Source organism: Halichoeres trimaculatus, unplaced genomic scaffold (genome assembly GCF_033239565.1).
Source record: "Halichoeres trimaculatus isolate MK-OKI-2021-1 unplaced genomic scaffold, fHalTri1.1 fHalTri1_scaffold_15, whole genome shotgun sequence".
Lineage (NCBI taxonomy): Eukaryota > Metazoa > Chordata > Actinopteri > Labriformes > Labridae > Halichoeres > Halichoeres trimaculatus.
The window spans coordinates 9519374-9539424 of record NW_027437193.1 but is presented as its reverse complement, the minus strand read 5'-3'; the positions used below and the strand labels follow the sequence as shown (position 1 = coordinate 9539424).

Genomic DNA, 20051 nt, shown 5'->3' with positions numbered 1-20051 from the left:
AGGCTCTGCTGTGTGATGCTGGAGTGGGATGTCTTTCCTTATAAATTATCTTTAATAACCGGGGCTCGGTTTCACAGCGAGACCATCAAGTTGGACAAAATGAATAATTGAAAAGTGGGGACTATTTTTCTGCCAGAAGTTGCAGTTTAAATGAAATCAATTGACGCACTTTAGCCATCAGATTGTTTTCATTTGTTGCACTTACTGAGCAGTTTTGGCACCGTGCAGTTATACAAAAACATGTTGTTTGCTTTCTCTGTTTCCAAATGCCTTTGTTTGGGGCTTTTTTTCTTTTAAACAAAGCTTTTAACCCAGTGTGTACACAGTAATTATCAGTGTCTTCTTCAGCAAAGATGCAAAAGCAAACATCTTTACAGCAATCAGTCTGTCTCTTAATGACATTACTCTGAAACTAATATGCATTAGCGGCTGCATTCTGTATAAAATGTAACGCCTCTCCGATTTTGTTCACTCCATTTACATCTTGTTATTTCCTGCACACACGTGAAATCTGATCTCAAAGTTAAAATGCTTCCAAGAAGCTTCCCAGACTGTTTTCTCTTGAGATGCATTTTAACCACATACTGAAAGGTGTAAATGCATCCATCTTCCCCAGACGCATATATAATCTTTACTCCTCTGAAGTGAAACTACATCAGTAAGCAGCGTGTGGAAGTATCCTCTGCATGGTCTATCGCCCGTGATAGCAGCAGCAGCGACACTGAAATTACACGAAATAAGCAGCCGTGTCTGATGCTGGAGAGGAGCGTCTCAAAGTGCCTACATCACACAAGCGATGCTGACGGAGATTTTGAGGCAAAAAGGTCCTTAATTGGTTCAACAACTTAATGATGTGTGTAGGTTAAAGTGCGCTGATGTGTTTGAAACGGAGAGGGATGTCTGGGATTAAAGTTGAAGTTTTTCTCTCCTGCAGTTCATGTATGTGAGTCACATTTTTTTCTCGGGTTACATAAAGTTGTTAGTCACCTAACTGCTACTGCTCACTGTTAATAACTGTTCTCAAATCACTTAAAGGGGCTGTGAGGAGTTTGAAAGTGATCTTGAAAAAGTCTCACTTCTAGATAAATGCCCGATCGTAATCCACACTTTAAAATGACATTATCAGCAACAATAAAGGTTCTCTGGAAATGCCAGTTCGTAGCTTCCTGATTGGGTTGAGCAAGACTGGATTGATTTACAGCGTGTCCAAGTCTCTGTGACAACAACACACGGCTGACAAAGTTTAGAAGTGAGAAGAGAGATCTGTGTTTTTCTCTGTTTGAAAACAATTTCTGTGATTAATTTTGTAGTGATGGTGGACACTGGAGCCTAACTGTCAGACAGAAAAAGGACAGAAGAGCAGAAGAAAGCTATATGGGAGAGTGATAGTGCCTGAGCTAAAGGCTAACACAGGGGCTAAACTGCTCAGTCAGCAGTTATTCTGCAGTGGTCTGTTCAAACTTGAGAGTCTATCAATAAAATGAAGAGTGAGGTTACGTTAGCTCTGCTTGGTAGATGACTGGCAGGACATAGCTAACCAGGATTCACTATGTCACATTTCACAACGGGCTGCTAGTAGCGCTTCACATAGCCGGCTACTGACATATGGTAGAAACTCACAATGTTTGCTTGTTGTTGGATAAATACCTCACCTTGTCGCATTGTATCCATTGACTGTATAAAGAGTGGACAGCACAGCTCCGCCATTTACCATTGTATGATTCTTAAAGAGATTCTGAGTAAAGCTGGGTTAAAAAAAGAAACAAGTATTTTTTTTTAATTCAAGAGTCTAATCTTGTTTTGACTCTCCCTCCCAACATATTTTACAACCTACAAAAAAAATACACAAGAATGGCAGCTGTCAATCATTGTTAAATATGATGGAGAGCCTCGTTTTTAAAGTCTAATAACTAATGGAAACAAAACTTCTCAGAGAGGAGAGGACCTAGATTCAAGTCAGCCCAATAATATCTTCAAATCAACACAAGAACTGGATTTGAGAAACATTTCTACAAGGTGTATTATTTTTTTAAATTTGACAACAGCTCATCTGGAATGGCTGAGATGCAGGATTTTTTGACCTATACTGCAGCCAGCCACCAGGGGGAGCAGTTTGTGATGCCACCTCACTTGGAGCCAAGCAAGATGTGTCTAGGATTGTATCCAGTAAAAAGTTGTCTTGAAAATCCAAAACAAACACACGAGCCAGAAAGTTGCGAGGCAGTCCAATTAAAACAGATCCTCTTCGTAGCATCTTTAGAGGCACAGTTTGTAGTATTTAGCAGCATTTAGCTTCAGTGTAAATGGTAAAAAGATCTATATTGTGTGAATTTATGCATATGTTTACATAAGTGTATAATCACCTGACCGTAAATATTGTTTTATACTTAGAGCGAGCTGCTGGGAGCTGTGAAATATAGGTCCAAACTCTTAGCAAAGCAAAGTAGAAGACCTCTGCTGGACTGAACTCTTCAAGGACTGACCTTATTCATGTCTGAGGATACACTGATGGTTGCAAAAGGCTATGACACAGACAGTGTTTATGTTCCCCTGACCACAGATCTGGCAAAGCAAATCAATGACATTTTACTGCACAGCGGAGGAGATGGCGTTGGCTTATTGACTCTTCCATGGTTTATAACGTCCCCGATGTCCCTCCACCCTCTTACCTCTCTTCTCTCCGAAGTACAGGGTCTGCTGCGCAGTGTTGGACCATTGCAGTGAGGAGTTGTCGCTCTCTGCCACCCGGCAGGTCAGTGTCACTGTGCCTCCTACGGACACTGTCTCATCTGAGGTCACTGGCTGCAAGGGGTCGTCGTCTAGGTAACGAGAGAGAAAAGGGGAGAAGGGGGGAGAAATTCATAAGACAGAGCGATAGAGAAGAAACCCAAAGAAGTCAGAGAGACTTTGCGTATATATGAAAATACAAGCAAAAAACAGACCCACACAAATCAGATAAACCCACAAAACGCATTACTCGCCCTGCTCCTTCTCCACCTCCCCCCTGTTCCCCCTCTTTCTCTGCTTGTCAGATTATCTATATATCTCTATCTGTCTTTCTGAAAGCAGAGACACAATGCACGCACACACACGGACATGCTGTCAGAGGGACAAAAAAAGCAGACAAATGGCTATCTGCTTGTATGTCTGCGAGGCCAATGTAAGAGCGATGAGTCAGTAACGGGCCTCGCATCCAGAGACTGCACGACCTGAGGGAGCAGCAGAGATGAAGAGGCAGTGGCAGGCAGTGGTTCTCAGCAGGTCAAAGCAACAACAAGAGCACTGTCTCATACCTCTAATGGCTCCGTAACCCTCTTTTGTCAATATCTGTGTCACTTTTTAACGCCATGCATATGTATCGACTGGTTCAGAACAAGCTCAAACGGGACGGGCATTATGGAAATGAGCAGGTCAGAGGGAATGAGAAAGAGAATACAAATGACCCGGCATAATGAAGGGATTCTAAAGGCTGGGGTTGGAACAGGAGCAACACAAAAAAAAAAAAAAAAACAGAAAGGCTGCACAGTGAACTGCCTGGGTGTGCAACACTATTTAAATTGGCTCAAATTATGGTATTTAACAGCACTCCCTTGATAACGGGTGATGGTGCCGGCTAATTCTCTGTTTTGCATTCAGTGAGCACGGCAGACAATTACATGGACCCGAATAACAGACGTATACTTAAAACATGCTGCAGCTCTTATAAAGAGTGATGCTGAGCATGGTCACTACGCTGCTTTTTACATATTAAAGTTATTGCATCCTTGAGCAGACCAAGCCGTGCTTCAAAAAACATGCCAGCACTCACTCAAGCAAATCTAAAGCGAAACAAAAATGCGGCTTAATTGACAACGAAACCAAGCCGACCGAGAGAACATCTCATCAGGAGACGTGCCTCAAAGCGCTCTCCTCACCCTTGAAAATATGGCGTGTATAAATAGTTTAATTGGAACCAAATTGTCAAGCAGGAGACAGGTTTATATTCAGTGTTGTGGCGTTATCACATCCTTGCACTGGCGGTGGAATTGATTTTTTTTTTTTTCTTGCAGGAAGAACATCTGCTTAAGTGCGCTACGGCGGAACTCCCATCTAGGCATAAAAGAAGAGGAACACACGCAGGAGAGGATGCAGAGGAGGAGGTGACTGCATGTAGCATCAAAACATTTGCAGAACATACACTTGCAGCATCATTTTGTAGTTTTTGAAGCCGGACAGGAAAATGAGCATTTCAGATATTAGAAAAGAAAAAGCTGCCTTGGGTTTGCCTCTGGGCTGAGAGGATTCAGAGCTATAACAGGTCTTAAAGGTACAGCTCAGTGCTGAGAGGCTTCCAGAGCTCTTCGTGAGGAGTAAGTCCTCCCTCTCTCTCTCTGTGGTGTTTCACTGCAGCTCTGACCTTGTGGTTAGTTTATCTAAGCACCATGATGGCTGAGGGCTGAATGTGTGGTCAAGTGCACCTCGGATTAGTGTCTCCTCTAATAGCATCTTGGGCTAATTCTTGCGGCTGATCGTAAGAGCTCCTCTACTTGGCATGAACACTTGGGCTGAATTGGCTGTCCCAGTGTATCAGTCATCAAGCCAACCGCAATGAGCTCCGGCAAGTTGGCCAAACTTGTGTTTAATGTTTGGCTGCGAGGGAGTGCTGGCATTTATTAGCGGAGAACAACCTGTGTTCGAGGCTTAAAGCGATAACTGTGATGTAAAACAATTCCAGGGGTAAATAGTTAGATCTTAAGGAGCAGAATCTGGGACGCTGAGAGGAGAAAATCTTACAGTCTATCCAGATACATCATTTCACTTAAGGCCATTTCTTTTTTGATGATCCACTATCGCTCATTTTAATGCACTTCGCTGTTCTGACTTATTTCTTTTTCAAACTTCCAACTGATAAAATCTTATGACTAATAAAGAAATAGAAATATGTATCCAAGGCACTAACCTTGACTGATATAAATGATGTTTTTTTCAGCTATTAAGTCATGCTATGCCCATCTGATCCATGTGTATGATTCTTTTGCACATCTACTGTATTTCTTTATGGTACCAGCATTGAAACAGCTTTATAACAATGTGCAAATTGTCGCATCCTTCTTCTTCTTTTTAATGTTTTGTTCATATTACACCAAAGTCTAGAAAAGTAAAGAAGGATCAATAGCACATATTTAGCGGGAACACCTGTGTGATTTCTACATATATCTCTGTCTTTTCTATTATCTGGTCATTTCAGAGTCTTTTATTTTCATTTCAGATTATTGATCTGCCGCACTGGTGGCCTTAAAGTAAGATAAGTGAGAAGGCGCCTCGGAGATGACAGGCTCGATCCATGAACCTGCAGGGTTTATCTGGGAGGCCAAAGCAGCACCTGTAGCTTGTTCATTAGGCACACGGTGCCAATCAAATAATCAATAAGTTTTTCTTTTTTCTATTTTCTATTTTAAAAATGGCAAATCACTTGAAAGGCTGGATCATAGCAGAGGGCTTAATAAAAATGTTTATTAAATTATTCAAAAGGAAGCAGCTGGATTTGCTGGGAACACAAAGAAACAAGAAGTGAAAATTTCTCTTTAAAGGAGAAACCAGAAGCAGACACCAACAAACAGCTGTCTGCTAACTGTGCTAAAAAAGTACGAGTTGAGTGATTAAAGAAGTTTTCTGAGAGGTGTGTCCAGAGGGGTTGAAATGGGATCTCTAGAATTATGATTGTCCATCTCCTGTGCTAACTTCCCATCTTATCTGAGCCAGAGCTTAAACTCTTAATCAGTAATTCACCTAGAGAACAGGTAAAATAAATCAAACTCTTGGGCATTGCCTTACACAGAAAATATTGTCCGCAAAATGGGATGGTCTTTGGCAGCAGTAAGGAGAAACAGAGAATTTCTTACCCCCAAATTAACTATACTTGCACTGAATACTCTTGTCCTTTCACAGCTCGATTACAATTAATTACTATGGTCAAATGCTACGAGAAAAAGATTTAATTAAACTGCAGCTCATACAAAACAAGGCAGCACCTGTGGCTCTGCAATGTCCATGTGATACTAGTATCAATAGCATGCACAGAAGTCTGGGCTGGCTGAAGGTGGAGGACAAGATGACTGCTTTATGACTTCTGGCACTATGGAAACTTCTGCAATTTAAAAACCCTGAATACCAGTCTAAGAAACTTAAACTCAACCTAGAATGGTACGTATGCAATACTAGACAGACAACCAATTGACAGTTTTCATTACCAAAAGCAAATACTAATTTCCTAAAATGTACAATACAGAGCAATGAAGGCATGGAACTCCCCACAACTGTCATGAACTACATTAATACATACATGTTTTGTTTTGTTTTGTTTTGTTTTGTTTTTTCAATTAAAAAAACACATTGGCTCATCATACTTGTAGTACAATAGGCACATAGTGGTTGTGTCCTTCAATGTTTTGTGGATAACATTTATTAATTTATTTCTGAAAAATGTTACCGTTTCAATTTGTATGTCATATGTTTTTGTTTCTCTTTTCAAAATGTGATTGTTTGTACAGACTCTGTTGCATTTCTGTTAATTTAGATGTATATACTGCAGGGGTGCACGGATCACAATTTTCTGGCCGATCGTCGATCTTAAAAAGGCTGAGCTGCCAATACCGATTTGGGCCAATCCCGATTTTTACTTTTTATTTTTTATAACTGACAGCATACACCTTCAATGCTCCAGTCTTATTCCATTGAAAACCATTAAACAATACCTTTGAAACAATAAAATCTTTAGGTTTTAACTTAAACAACCAATAAAGTGTTCTGAGTTTTAGGTCTCAGAGCTATAAGCAAGAAAGGCTAGCTCTCAGACCTTCCCAGAGGTATATAAGATCAGTTTGATATGTAAGAATGGGCCAATCACTGATCTCCGATCTCTGATCACCAATCCCCCAAAACTAAGGAAATCGGCACTGATCCATTGGATCGGTGCATGTCTAATATACTATAGACTTGTAAATATGTTTGATTTTTAGCCTGGACCCCAGGAAGACCAGCTGTGCTCCAGGGTACAGCAAATTAAATAAACAATAAATAATCTTATCTAACATCTAACACCTGATTGGCTCTTTGCTATGCTGGAGCAGAGACTAGAGGCCAATTACGGTCTTCGTTTTTGAACTTGTTTTTTCCCCTCCTGGTTTGCATGCCTTTCATCACAGGACAGGTCCATGGATAGCGCAGGAAACAGGGTGAGTGGGGAGTGACATACAGGAAAGAGCCCACAGGCTGGATCCAAACCTGGGCAACCTACTTAAGTGTGCAACCAAGGTTGCTGGGCTAACAGTGAACAATACATGATACTTTTTTACCTAACACCCCACCCACATAGGTCAGTGCCCGATCTAGCCACCATGATCAAAAAGTCTGGTCACGCCCCTGCACAAGCTGTGTTAAAAATCACCCACTGCTTTCAATTTAGTTAACACAGCATTTTGATTTTGTGCAGCTGTCCAAATACTTAGAGTGGATTACTACACCTTAAACAGTGCATGTGTATCCCACAATGCATAATGATAAGTACTGTACAATCAACCAAGCAGTATATACCAGGTGCACTGGAAGTGTCTGACAGACGAGAGGAGAGCGTGCAGAAAGTCAATATTTGGTGGCATTTCACAGAAACCAAGCTGTTTCATAAAGACTAAAGGATTTCGGCCACAGTACTGTTAGTTTTACATAATGATGACAGATACAAGACACAAAAGTCAGTGCACACACCAGAAATAAAGACATATTGGCATGAATGTAAGTGTGGTCTCATTATTTCATCAACTGTCTGGAGCTGAGCAGTATGTTTTAGTTTCACTCTTTTACTCTGCAACACTCACATCATCATACTATTACTGTGTGTTTTAACAACGTGGTGTAAAAATCATCTCTGCACAAATAGAAAGCGTACACAATTAATACGTCTGCACTATTGTGTTAATTTACTGGTAGGAAACAAAGTAGACCATATCTCTTCTATTAATGATTGATAGCAGTGACATTATTATTCAGCATCCAGTAATACGACATGTAGTGTCTGAAACAGAGCCCACTACTTCATAAGTAGGGATCAAGGAGTTTGGACTGACCACAGAAACACAATCAGACATCTACCACTATTAAATTAATTAAAACTAAAGTGGAGTCTGACGGCTAAGAAACAAAAAAGTTTCAGTGTTGATTAATGCTAGCAAGCCTCATCTCACTCTCATTGAGCATATGGCCTCAATGTTTTAATGATAATTAAATGCATTCTGCATCTGAACACTAAAGCTCTACTTATGAATACAAATCACTTAATGTTGTAAAGTATATGAGCATGGCAGCAACCTCATTAGCCCTATCGGTCAAATATTAATACATAAATAACTTTTATGCAGTTCAGTTAGAGCGCTGTGTGGGAAGAATTTAACTGTTTCAGCTTCTGCTAATATTTCCAGCCAGTGTAGGCTGATCAGTTGCCAAAGCATCAATAAATGAGACTTGATGTAAAGCTTGTGCAGAGTATATAATTTGTTGGTTCATTAGGCGCTAAAAACTGTAACACCTCAAGGCGTAATTAGTTGTATTTTTCTGGGTTAAACATTTTCACACAGGGAGTGACACTTTTCAGGACACAAATATGTTTTGAAAGCAAATAAACCGAAATCAGTAAACACCACTTTCTTTGTTTGAGACAGCTCTCGTAGGGCTTAAAGTGACAGGGTGATGTTTTTATTTATAGTTCTGTTTAGGGGTGTCCCAACACAACTTTTTCACTTCCGATATGAAAGCAATATAGTAGCCTTGAGTATTAGCCAGTAGCGATATTGAGCCGTTACAATATCAGGATGATTGGTGTTACTTTCAGCTCTTTTTGTAAGTCTTCAAGGCTTGAGTAAGCCTGGGGGGGGGGGGGGGGGGGGTTAAGTTTAAATGTATTAAACTTCCTCATTTCTGTACCACCAAGGTAAACTTGTGCATGACAGGCTTACCAATGTGGTTTTGGGACTTTTAACAAAAAATACTGTCACAGACGGACATCACTCCTACTCCTTGCTAGTTTGTTAGCACCTTAGCTCTAGCTGTTGTTGTAAACATGTGGGCTCTCCACGCTTGATCCGGGCGCTGCTGGAGCTAAGTCTGAAATGTACGGCTTGTATCGGGTTGCATATATAGATGCAGGCCGATAAAATCTGATATTTACGTTGGCCGATGGATGTCAGAAGATTTGAAAATGCCACAACACAACAGAAGTACGGCCACAACTTAATCATAACATAACTTAATCTCTGATAAATATAGCTTTGTGGAGCTGTCACCTTGTGATATCCTTCAAAGTACTTATATTTCTCTATTTACATTAGCATCTGAGCTATATTTACAATTGCTTAAGTTACAAAAGAAAACAATCATTAACTTACTTTCACAACTTTTCTGTGTCCATTAGGAAAACTGTCCCCTAACTTCAGTTGTGGCTTTACTTCTGTTGTGTTGTGGCTTTTGCATTGTCATGTTGACGTGTTTGCATTCACGTTGTTGCATTTGCATCAGTGTTTTTGCTTCCTTTTTGTTTTGTTTTGTTTTTCTGGTATATGACTGGTATCTGATAACAATATCGGATCAGGACACCCCTGGTTCCATAGAGCTCAACTATAAAACCATTTAGGAACTAGAGGCACTGAAGAAAGAAACAGCTGTCAGTAAAACCACTGCTGAAGATCAGAAGTTTCTACATCATCTAATACAAGATAAACATCACTTATGGCCTCTTTTTGAGCAAACAGTCTCAAATTTTTCACTGACAATTAAACACATCCTTCATCAAGCTTGTCTGGTGCATACTGTTTGCAGTTAAAAGCTTAAAGGCAACAGGTAGGACAAACTTCATAGTCACAGGCAGACACCTTAAGCAAAACCTGACTCATCTGTTGGTATTTATTGCAACATAAATATGCCAAATCTGAGGTCAAATTATGCTGAGTCACCAAAAAGTTTCTAGATCAATTAGAAAAACGCTGGTAAACACTGCTTAAAGCTGCTCTTATTGCCTTGCTAATGATTAAATACATCCTGTGTCTGAGAAGATAAGCTCCTCTTATAATTACAAATCACTGGATGTTGTAAAGTATATGAGCATGAATCAATGCGCAGTTAAGTTTTATATCACTCAGTTAAAGCAATGTGTTGGTAGAATTAAATGGTAGTGGAGTTCAATTTAAAAGAAATACTCCAAAACTGATGTAAACAGTCAGTTACTAAATATCCAAATCACAACACTGTGGATAAAGAGCTTTAACAGACAGTTCTGTTTGGAAAATATGTAAAAAAGATCTCACACTGATCCATCAAGCTTTCCTTTCAGCAGAAACTTTGGGTACAGAGCTGGAATCATTGGTGGACACTCATCTGCCTCATGTAGCTCAGAAAGTATGACTGAGAGAAACAGATGGATAAACAGAGACGAGCAAGAGCACATATAAAACATCTAAACTGTGATTTTATGTCGTAGCGTTGGTCTCAAACAGATCATTTGTGTTCTGTGTCTGTCAATGTGTTATGTTTGTGTTAAATCAAGACAGCGCTCTCTTGAAAATGAAACCCAGCGTCTCGATGTGATAAATAAAGGTTTGAATAAATGAAATCAAGAATACAGAGGCACATGCAGACAGCAGCAACAATAACAACAGTCAAACTATTATTAGAGACAAGTTTTGATGCCAAATGATTATCTCATCACAGAAATAAAAATTGGACAGATATAAGCTGTGAAATCGTTGTGGGAAACCAAAAGTTGCTCTTTAATTAATGCAAGCTAATAAATGTGACAAATTGCCGCTGTTTTTGAACATATGGTCTTAAATGTTTTACTGATGTTTATATGCATTCTGCATCTGAAATCTGAAGCTCCATTATGAATACAAATGAGTCAATGCTGAGGAGAACATGTCGCAGCAACAGTTGCAGTCTCATCAGTCAAATCTTAGTCACAGATATGTTTGCAGTAAATATGAGCTTGTGTTATTCCCTGAGATGGATGGGGTTAGCTGCATTGGGTAGCAAGATGGCTGCCATGGCCAAGGTTTTCTTGGTTGCCAAATTAAACAGTACACCTTAACCATGCTGGCGCCACAACTGAATTATCGAGCCTGACCAAACAGCTCACACAAACACCACAAGAGCTACTTTCTGATATAGCATACAACCCTTATAAGCCTCAGATACAGATACAAGTGTTCTTCTTACCTTTGAAGCTACTTAAGAGCAAAGTTAAAGAGGGGAAATTAAGTTCAGCTAGAGTTTAAACAGTTAAGTCAGGCTAAACACCCCGACTGCAAAAAATGAAAAGAAAGACCTATCTATCCTTAGCAGACGTTAAGTTAAACACTGTGGCTTACTCTTCTTTCTTCGCTCCTCTCATCCATTCCTCCACTCTTTAACTCCCCACTCTTTCTCAGAGCTGTAAGCCCGAGGACGACACGGGTATTTAAGGCAACACAATTTACACTTTCCTTCGCTGGAAAAACAAGGTGAGAGAACTTAGAGGAAGAGGGCTGACTGGGATGAGGAGTGAAAGGAAAAGGGGAGGAGATGGATGGATGGATAAGGGTAAGTAGAGGAGGATAAGTGATGAAAACTGAGGCAAGGAGACGTGCGAGAGTCTGTGTGTGAAAAACTTGAGGGAGGGGAAGTGAGACAACAGAGCACGAGTGAGAGAGTGTGAGGAACATAAAGAAATGGTTTTTGAAAACAGGATTATTGACTTTTCAGTTCGAGTTCCTCCATTTTTCCTGTATAACTGATTTTTTTAAGGTTTGGGGTCCTTTTTTTATCTTGTTGGAAAATTAATTTATGAATGTTGCCTATAAGTTTATCCTCCTGTGTTTGGTAAATTAGAATGATTGTCATCTCGTTGGAGCACAGCAAAAACTGTTAATAAGTTCAAATGGAAATCGTAAAGAATTCAGTCATATGATTAAAGAGGGGGTATTTGACTTTCTCAAATTTTAATGTGGATGTGAAGTAATAGTGCTGGTTGCACATACAGAAATATGTAAAAAAAAATTACCAAATGATACGGACTCATATGATGGAGAAATCTTCAAATCTGTTTGTAAACTGCTCAAAATAGTTTGTATGTATCATGAGAGTATCATGTGAGATCTTCACAAAACTTGCTGAAATAATGAGGTCATCACATCAAAACCTCTCAACTGGTTCATGACATGTTGGCTGAGCGGGCTTCATCACCAACACCAAGGGCTGCCCATAGCTCTTCCCTCAACCCGTCTTCAGAGGGATGACCAATCAGAGGGAAGGGGTCTTTTAGAGAGGGAAGCCTTAAAGATACAGATGCCAAAAGGAAGCATTCCTCGCAGCTGAAATAAGTGTTTTCTAAAACACCAGTGTGGGGGAAATAGGGATCTTTTGAGCTTTACATCATGTAAGGCTACTTCAGGGTACCAAAGAGACAGTATAAAGCCTTAAAGAAAGCACAATACCCCTTCTTTAAGTCATGTAAAAGAAATGCTTGGTGTTTAACATCAACTAAAAAACAAAGTGAATTTAAGTTGGAGTAAGAAAAATATCCCTGCCTTTACACAGTGTAGCATAGCCAAAAAAAATCTCCAAATTTATAACAAAAGTGTTTGGCTTTTAACTAAATGTAAATAAAACTGGTCTCATGGGCTCTGCCATTCTTGAAATCATCATCGGCCCTGTCGTAACCGAGGAACTCGAAAGCAAAGTCATAGACAGAACAACCATGATGCAGAAATTCAGCTTGTATGACTCTGAGGGTTTATTTTACTAAATGAGTGCTGTGAAATCATCACCACTGTGTGGTATCTTTTATTAACCGTAAACAGAGAACATAACACTAATGATTTACTGAAGATGGCCACAGGATACACCCACCAAGAAGTGAATAACGGCTGTTCTGGCACTTATCGTTCACTTAATGCACTGCTGCACTGGAAGCTGGAAGGATACAAACTCCACGTGGAAAAAACAGACGGTAGAGAAAGCTATACAGCTGCACAGACACTACATCGTGGACTTTGTTGAACACAATAAAAATCATCACAGAGGGAGAGGGCTTAAACCTTCTTCCCTGAGGGACTCCCTAAAGCAGACTGTCTTAAATACCACAGTGACTTATATCTTAGATTTTACAGTAAAGGGAATTTGTATGGAGATACTGTGAAAACTGAGGTTTAAGTCACTTAACAAATGTATGACCTGAAAGGATGAGGTAATATAAAAATAGAGCAAACCACCAGTTACCAAAAATAAAAACAAATGTTTCTAAACCAAAAACAGTTAGCAGTAGTTGAGTCTCTTCTACCTGGTCTTCTTCCAAATCCAGTGTTTTTCTCCCTCATGCTGAAAACACTGGAATGACGCCACACACCAAAAATAGCCTTTCTAAGCTTCCTGAGGGTTTTGAGAAGTTAAAGCATTACATGTGAAAAACTGACTTTAAAAAGAGTTATTCTTCTTTAATGCTCTGTCTGTTTCAAAGAAAGCTCTTGTGTTAACTTTTTCTTCCTGAAACATTTAAAACCCACAGAGGTATACTTTGTGTCATACAAATACATGTTTTACTCTATTAATGAGTGTTTTCATACCTTTGTCAGTCACTTCCTCTCAGTTCTAATGAGAGCTCTTTAAAGGAAGTCATGCACTGCCGGTGAAGTCCACTTAATTCAGCCTATGTGCAGTTTTGATGGAAAGAACTAATTACTGGCTTCATGTTTGCTCGGCTTCCTCTTAAAACATCATGCAGCAGGAGAAGGACTCTGTCAGTCTCATTCAAGGACAGAGGCATAGATTTCCATATTTTTCTCCTTTTCTATTATTTCCGTTTACACAATATGCTAATGAACTTTAACTTCAACAAAAGAAGTAGGCTTCTCTTTCCTCCTGACAGCATTAATTACATTGTGAGTTTTGTCTTTAGAAGAAATGAGCTCACATGTTGCTGTAATTGTTGTCTCAAACCTATCTTGTACTCCTTGCATGTTTAATATGTTGACAGGATACTTTTTTTTTCTGTTGTTGCAGTACCAGTGCTTCACACTGAGGCAGAGTGGCAGCTGCAGATGAATAGCATTGCTTCATCCAGCTCCCTGTTTACATCCATGGAACAAGCCTAAGTCTTGTCATTCCAGTGAGGTTGCCAGATTTGGCACAGGGGCAGAAATCAGGGGCTCAGTAACCGTATCTGTTTTCAGTTTAAAGAGCAGCTGCACAGAGGATCCTGGTAAAAACAGGAAACATGCATTTTAAAAGTGAATTACAACATTTTATGTATTTATTTAATTCAGTGGGCTGCAATTTCTCCTCAAGTTGTTAAGCTAAGCTAGGCTAACTCCTGTAAGTCCTGATGCTAGTATGGCTCTGAATTAACAGACAAGATCTAATTCTTATCTCACACTGAGGAATAAAGTAAATAAGCCTACTTCTAAAATAAAAAAAGAACTGTTCCTTTAATTAAAACAGCTTCCTCCAGGCTCTCCCCCTCTCCTCCTTCCTTCTCCATCTGTCTCCCTCTATCTCCCCCCTCCTCCTCCTCTCCATCTGCCCCGATGTCCTCCTCAGTTTCCTCTCATCCTCCCTCACCTCTTCGACCTTCTGTCGAGCCTCCTCCCCACCTCCCTTCCCCCAATTCCCGATCAACTCGTTTGCTTCTTGAAATCCTTAATTCTGTCTTTCCCTCCTTTTTTTTGTCCTCCCAGGGAGGCTTTACAGTGTTGCTGCTAATTAGCGCGGGTTAATGAACTTTATTTACCGCAATACAAGAGGCTGTGCATGTATCCTCTGAAGCAGGCCTGAGTGAGTGTGTGTGTGTGTGTGTTTGCATGATGAGCTTATTATCTGCATGTGCACGTGTGTTGTGAATTTCAAGGTGTTGCATGCAAGGCTGATAATTGTAGTTGTATGCAAGGAGGTAATTATCTAAATGTGTGTTAAGTATGTGGATGCCTCCTCATGCGTGTGTGTGTGTGTGTGTGTGTGTGTGTGTGTGTGTGTGTGTGTGTGTGTGTGTGTGTGTGTGTGTGTGTGTGTGTGAAAGCTCTGGACTCAGGAAGCTTATTATCTATGTTTGTGTGGATCTGTTTGCACGCCAAGTGTGTGTTTGAGCTCAAAGTGCCGTAGTGTTTGTTTTTTTCAGGGAGGATTTTATCTGTTTGTGCACGAGTGTGTGGGAAGAAGTATCTTTTTGATTTATGAGATGGTTTTTATCTGCATGTGGTTGCGGCTGAGTGCATGTGTGTGTTGGCATGCGTGCGCCTGTTTTTCCACTGCAGCTGCATAGAGGGAATACTGTGCTGCGGTGTGTGACAGACAGAGTCATGTGTCTTGGTGGTGCTGATGCTGTACACATTTGATGGGAAATGCAGCCAACAGTGTGCGGTTTGATATGGCATGGTATGATACAGGCCATTACACACACACAGAGGCATCCACTGGCACGGTGCGGGCATGCCAGGACGCCCCCCCCCCTCAGGGTTGTGCACAGGGGCTCAGCACACACACATAGTCACACACTCCTAAAAGACATAAGAACAAACAAAACCTGTGCTCTCAAAGCGAAATAAATACATAAAATGTGCTTAAAATCCATCAGATACAGGTGGAAACACAGATTAAACATATGACCACTGTGCGCACAGAGGACACATTCAGACTCGTGCACGTAGAGCAGCCACCCCCACCCCATCCATCTTTGCCCAGCTGTCCCCAAATCTGCCCATCCCCCTGGGTAAGTGTGTGTGTGTTTGAAACAATAAGTATATACAGTGTCTATGTGTGTGTGTGTGTGTGTGTGTGCGTGTGTGTGCCCTTCTGTCCACCTCCAACCTCTACAACCTCTCCTCCCCTTTTTAATCCCTCCCTAACATCTCGTGTTTTCCTGTTTCAGCTTGGAATCTGCAAATTCAAACCAGATATTTGAAAAATTCACCAAGTGAATGAAAACATCTGCAATGAAAAACAAGTCTCTATCTTTCTTTTTTTTTCCAAGTAGCATCCCCCTCCAACCCGCTTCTCTCCCTTGCCTCCTTTTTCACTATGAGACAAACACTTCTCTGGCCTGTGAAGTGCGGAGCAGAGCGGGTGTAGCGAAATGCTTTGTTTTCCGCCTGATTTTCGCGGCTCTGCAGCCTCCTAATAGAGGAACGGTTGTTGCGATTCTCATTCAGCCGTCCTGTCGCTGTCATCTGGGGGCACTGAACAAATTACTTCTAATCTTAGCGGGGTGGGTGGGTGGAGAAGTACAGGGGCTAGGATTGGGCTGTGTTATTGGGATTTAAGCACCCCCACCTGCCGTTTTAGCACAAACAAACTCCTTAGCCCTTAGTTTGTCCTCAAGCCCGCCTTTTTTATCTGGGCTGAGCGTTTGCAGGGAGTTCTGGGAGACTAAAGCAGCCCCCACCCTTCTCTGATCAAGTACCCCCTCTGTCTACTTCCAGCAGCACCAGCCCTGCCACCCCACCCTTCCTCTGCTGCCTGTCAAACATAGTTAGCTAAAAGCTCAGACAACTCCCCCCCATACCTCTTCATCCTCATCCTCCACCAGATACCCCCCCTACACCCACACACACCACTCCCATCACAGTCCAGCAGAGTGTCTGCAGCAGCAGCGAGGCGCCAAGCCGGCCGCCCCACCCTGCCACTGGAAGAGCGCTATGAGAAAGAAAAGAGAGCACGGGTTAAGAGACGGAGAGAGGAGGGAGAGGGGCTCAGCTTGCAGAAAAGGGCAGCAGCATCACTGCTGACAAAAGAAAAAGAATAATGATTTGCCAGGAAGAGAAAGACAGAGAGAGTTGGGGCAGTGCGAGGGAGAAGGCGGAAAGACACAGGGGAGAAACAGGGGGGAGAATGAGACGGAGGGAAAGAGGGATGGAGAGTGTGAGGTGAGCGAAGGACGAGGCAGAAATAAGCATATATAGATAGATGGGACCAATGAGGGGAGATGACAGGGTGACTTCGAAAGAGGGCAAAAAAAGACTGAAAGTGCATGAAAAAACAATGAGTGCAAGATGGAGAGAAGTGAAGCGGAGTAAAGAGACAGAAAGTCAAAGAGGAGACAGAGGGATGGGAGAAGAATGAGGGGATGAGAGAAAAGGAGGGTGGAGAGAAAGAAAGAGTAGCAGAAGCTGATAAGAGAGAGGATGGGCTCCCATTCTTCTGAGTCTATCTTAATACAATAAGCAAGCAGAGTTATCGTCTCTGTTATCATCCCTCCTCTTCATGATCTCTCTCTGCGGTAAATCCACTCTAAGTGACAGGAGGACAAAATCCACTGCTCTTATTCTGAAGTTCAACTGGTTAATATAATGCCTCAGCAGTCTGACTTAGTCAAATCAAGAATCTTCCGGTTGAGAAAATTCCCTATTTGTGTTTCCTTTGAAAGTGTTCCCTTGCTGATCCGCAGCAGAGGGATTTTTCCTGCTACTTGCATGTAAGGCATTTCTTGCTCACTGTTTGTACTTATCCCCGGAAAAAGGAATGCACAAGAATTTGTATGAAACCCAATTTGGGGGTCTTTTCTGACGCAGAGGGAGGCTGATGTGCTGGGCTCTGCAATGCAGGTTTTCAGTGCACAATATCCAACCCTCAAAGCAACTGCTCCAGCCGTGCAGCATGTGGTAATGTCTGGTAATGTGGTAGAAAAGCCAACACGGGCAACTTGGGGTTGTGGTTTGGGGCCATACACCGGTCAAACAACACAGGACTCTGACCCGAGTCTAAGTTCAAGTGCAAAAACAGTCAGTGGGTCTTCATAACATAAACTTCTGTTTCCTAAACTTAACCAGAGAAAGTTGAAATGATGCTTCAACACAGACATTAGTCTGAACAAGATGCAGAGGAGGGAAAGCAATAGAGTTTCAACATTTGATGAACTGAAGGATATTACTTTGCAGTCACATTCTCAAGTTGTATGTCACTTTTTAGAGGTCATACATTTTTGGAGGATGATTCAGGGAAACAGAAAAGATCTGGATGGCTAAACAGACAAAGGTGACAACAGTTCCAAGACCCCTTAAAGTCTCAGTTTAAAGCCCCTGTGAGGAGTTTTAGGCCTCATTTACATGACGTTTCATCCAAAAACGCTAAAATGCAGTGAAAAAAAAGAGGGACTAAGAACGCTGTAGAAAGCATGCCAGGCCCGTGGATGGCGCTATAACTGTCTAGTCCAGATGCCGCTTTTGGTAGATGACCACCGAAGTAGAGTTGGGCTGATCATCTGGTGTATTGCCCAATGCTAAGTGCAAAAGTGGAGTAACAGATGCACGTTTTGTTGAAAGACATTTAGCAGATCTAGCAGATTGAGCAACACAAGCACAACATGGTAGGCCACGACGATCATAACAATGGTACTGTTGTACTATTGTGTGGGCTTACAGGAAGCAATGAAACGCTGGCTTACTGTTTACATGGCAACAGTTGCGGCGGCAGCGTTTCAGAAAATTTCACTCTGGAGGTTGTTTTAAAAAGTTTGCGTTATAGGTCGGCTAAAACACCGTTTCTGTGTAAGCGCGAGGCTGAAATGCAACAAAACTTTTGCATTTCACCCTAAAACCATTGTTGTATAAACAGCCCTTTAAGATGGTGTTGTCTTTATATGACCATCAAATTAAAACAAGACCACTAGAGACAACAAAGAGACAAACTGATGGTTGTCATTACCTTTTTTATTTGTAAGACTTTGAACTGCTGCCACTTACATGAGCTGGTCACCAAAACAGCTTTTGTTTAAATTTTTTATGGCAAAAGTTCTTAATGGGTGAAGGTAAAAGTTGCATTATCTAAAACATTTGTTAAACATGAAATGGACAAAATCGATACTGAAACAAGAAGTTCTAAGCTTTTCCACAGGAGGCGCCGAATTCAAGGCATATATATGTTATATATTAAATGGTGGTTTGGAATTTCTATTGTGTCTAAATGTTTGCGGTTGGTGCAGTATGAAGAAAGCCAAGTATCCTTAGAAGTACATTTAACTGGACGAGTCTGCAGCTGACAACCTTTTTGTTATCAACACTCAACAAGGATGATATAAATGAATTGAATTTGGCTATAGTGAATAATTTAAGTTCCTTGAGCCCTCCGTCTTCTAATTGATTTTTTCTGCATCACCTCAGTTTACACTAAAATGAACAAATGCTTAAACAAAGGCTGATTTAGCCACCTACTGCTGAGATAAGACTGCCTAATCTTTTTGTCTGTTACTTTAGTGACTGTGTCAGATTAAGTAATCACATAGCCATACATATGGGCTCTGAATCCACTCCATAACAGGTATCCAACAAATCATCTTGAAGGATATGTAGACGTTGATTGTATGGCAGGTTTGGCAACACAGCACCCAGAAATACTAATAGTTAGTAGAGTAGAGTAATAGTTGTTGTGGAAGTGTGTCTGTACTGAAAAATCAAACATGCTTTAACTTTTAAGATGCAAACCATGACATCAGACTATTAAAGAGAGGGCACTGTGCTTATTTGCAGGTTTGTACAGTCCTTCTCCTCTTACTGTCTCCAATAGTGGCTTTAATTGTATTGCAGCAGAACACAACCCCTTTGTTTTTCGTACTAATGAGACACTTCCTTTTAGCTGCTGTCTCTTTAAGGTTTCCACCTCACAAACCCACTTCCTTCTGATTTGCCAGCCCTTTTGAGGCTTGTTTAGGGCAGAGCAATGGACAGACCTTGGTGTTTGAGGCCCTACCCTCCAACTTGACGTGATCCAGAGATCCTTGTGTGATGAACTCATCAATTCAGCAAGTCTTGAGAAGATCTCGTCATTTTTAGAACAGCCTGTTTTGAGCCATTTTCAGACAGATTCCAGGATTTCTACAACATATGACTCTTTAGTGGTTTGGAAACCTGTACACATGCAGTCCAAGCATCCAGCACTGTTACTTTATATCCATGTTTAAGACATAGAAAAACATAATACCCCTCTTTGAAGTTTTATATCTGGTAAAAGAGTTCCAAAAGTCACACATTATAGGGTGCGTGCTTCTGTTTTCTGTTTTACATTATGAT

General features: G+C 41.1%; 1 protein-coding gene across 3 annotated transcripts in view; it reads right to left on the bottom strand.

Annotated features, from left to right (window-relative positions):
• Positions 1-20051, bottom strand: part of cadm3 (cell adhesion molecule 3) — a 134460-nt gene that overhangs the window by 74803 nt on the left and 39606 nt on the right. For all 3 annotated transcript variants that reach the window (XM_074688710.1, XM_074688708.1, XM_074688707.1), the window contains exon 3: positions 2670-2819. In XM_074688710.1, the coding sequence (XP_074544811.1) occupies positions 2670-2819 (150 nt within the window). The remainder of the gene's footprint in view (positions 1-2669; positions 2820-20051) is intronic.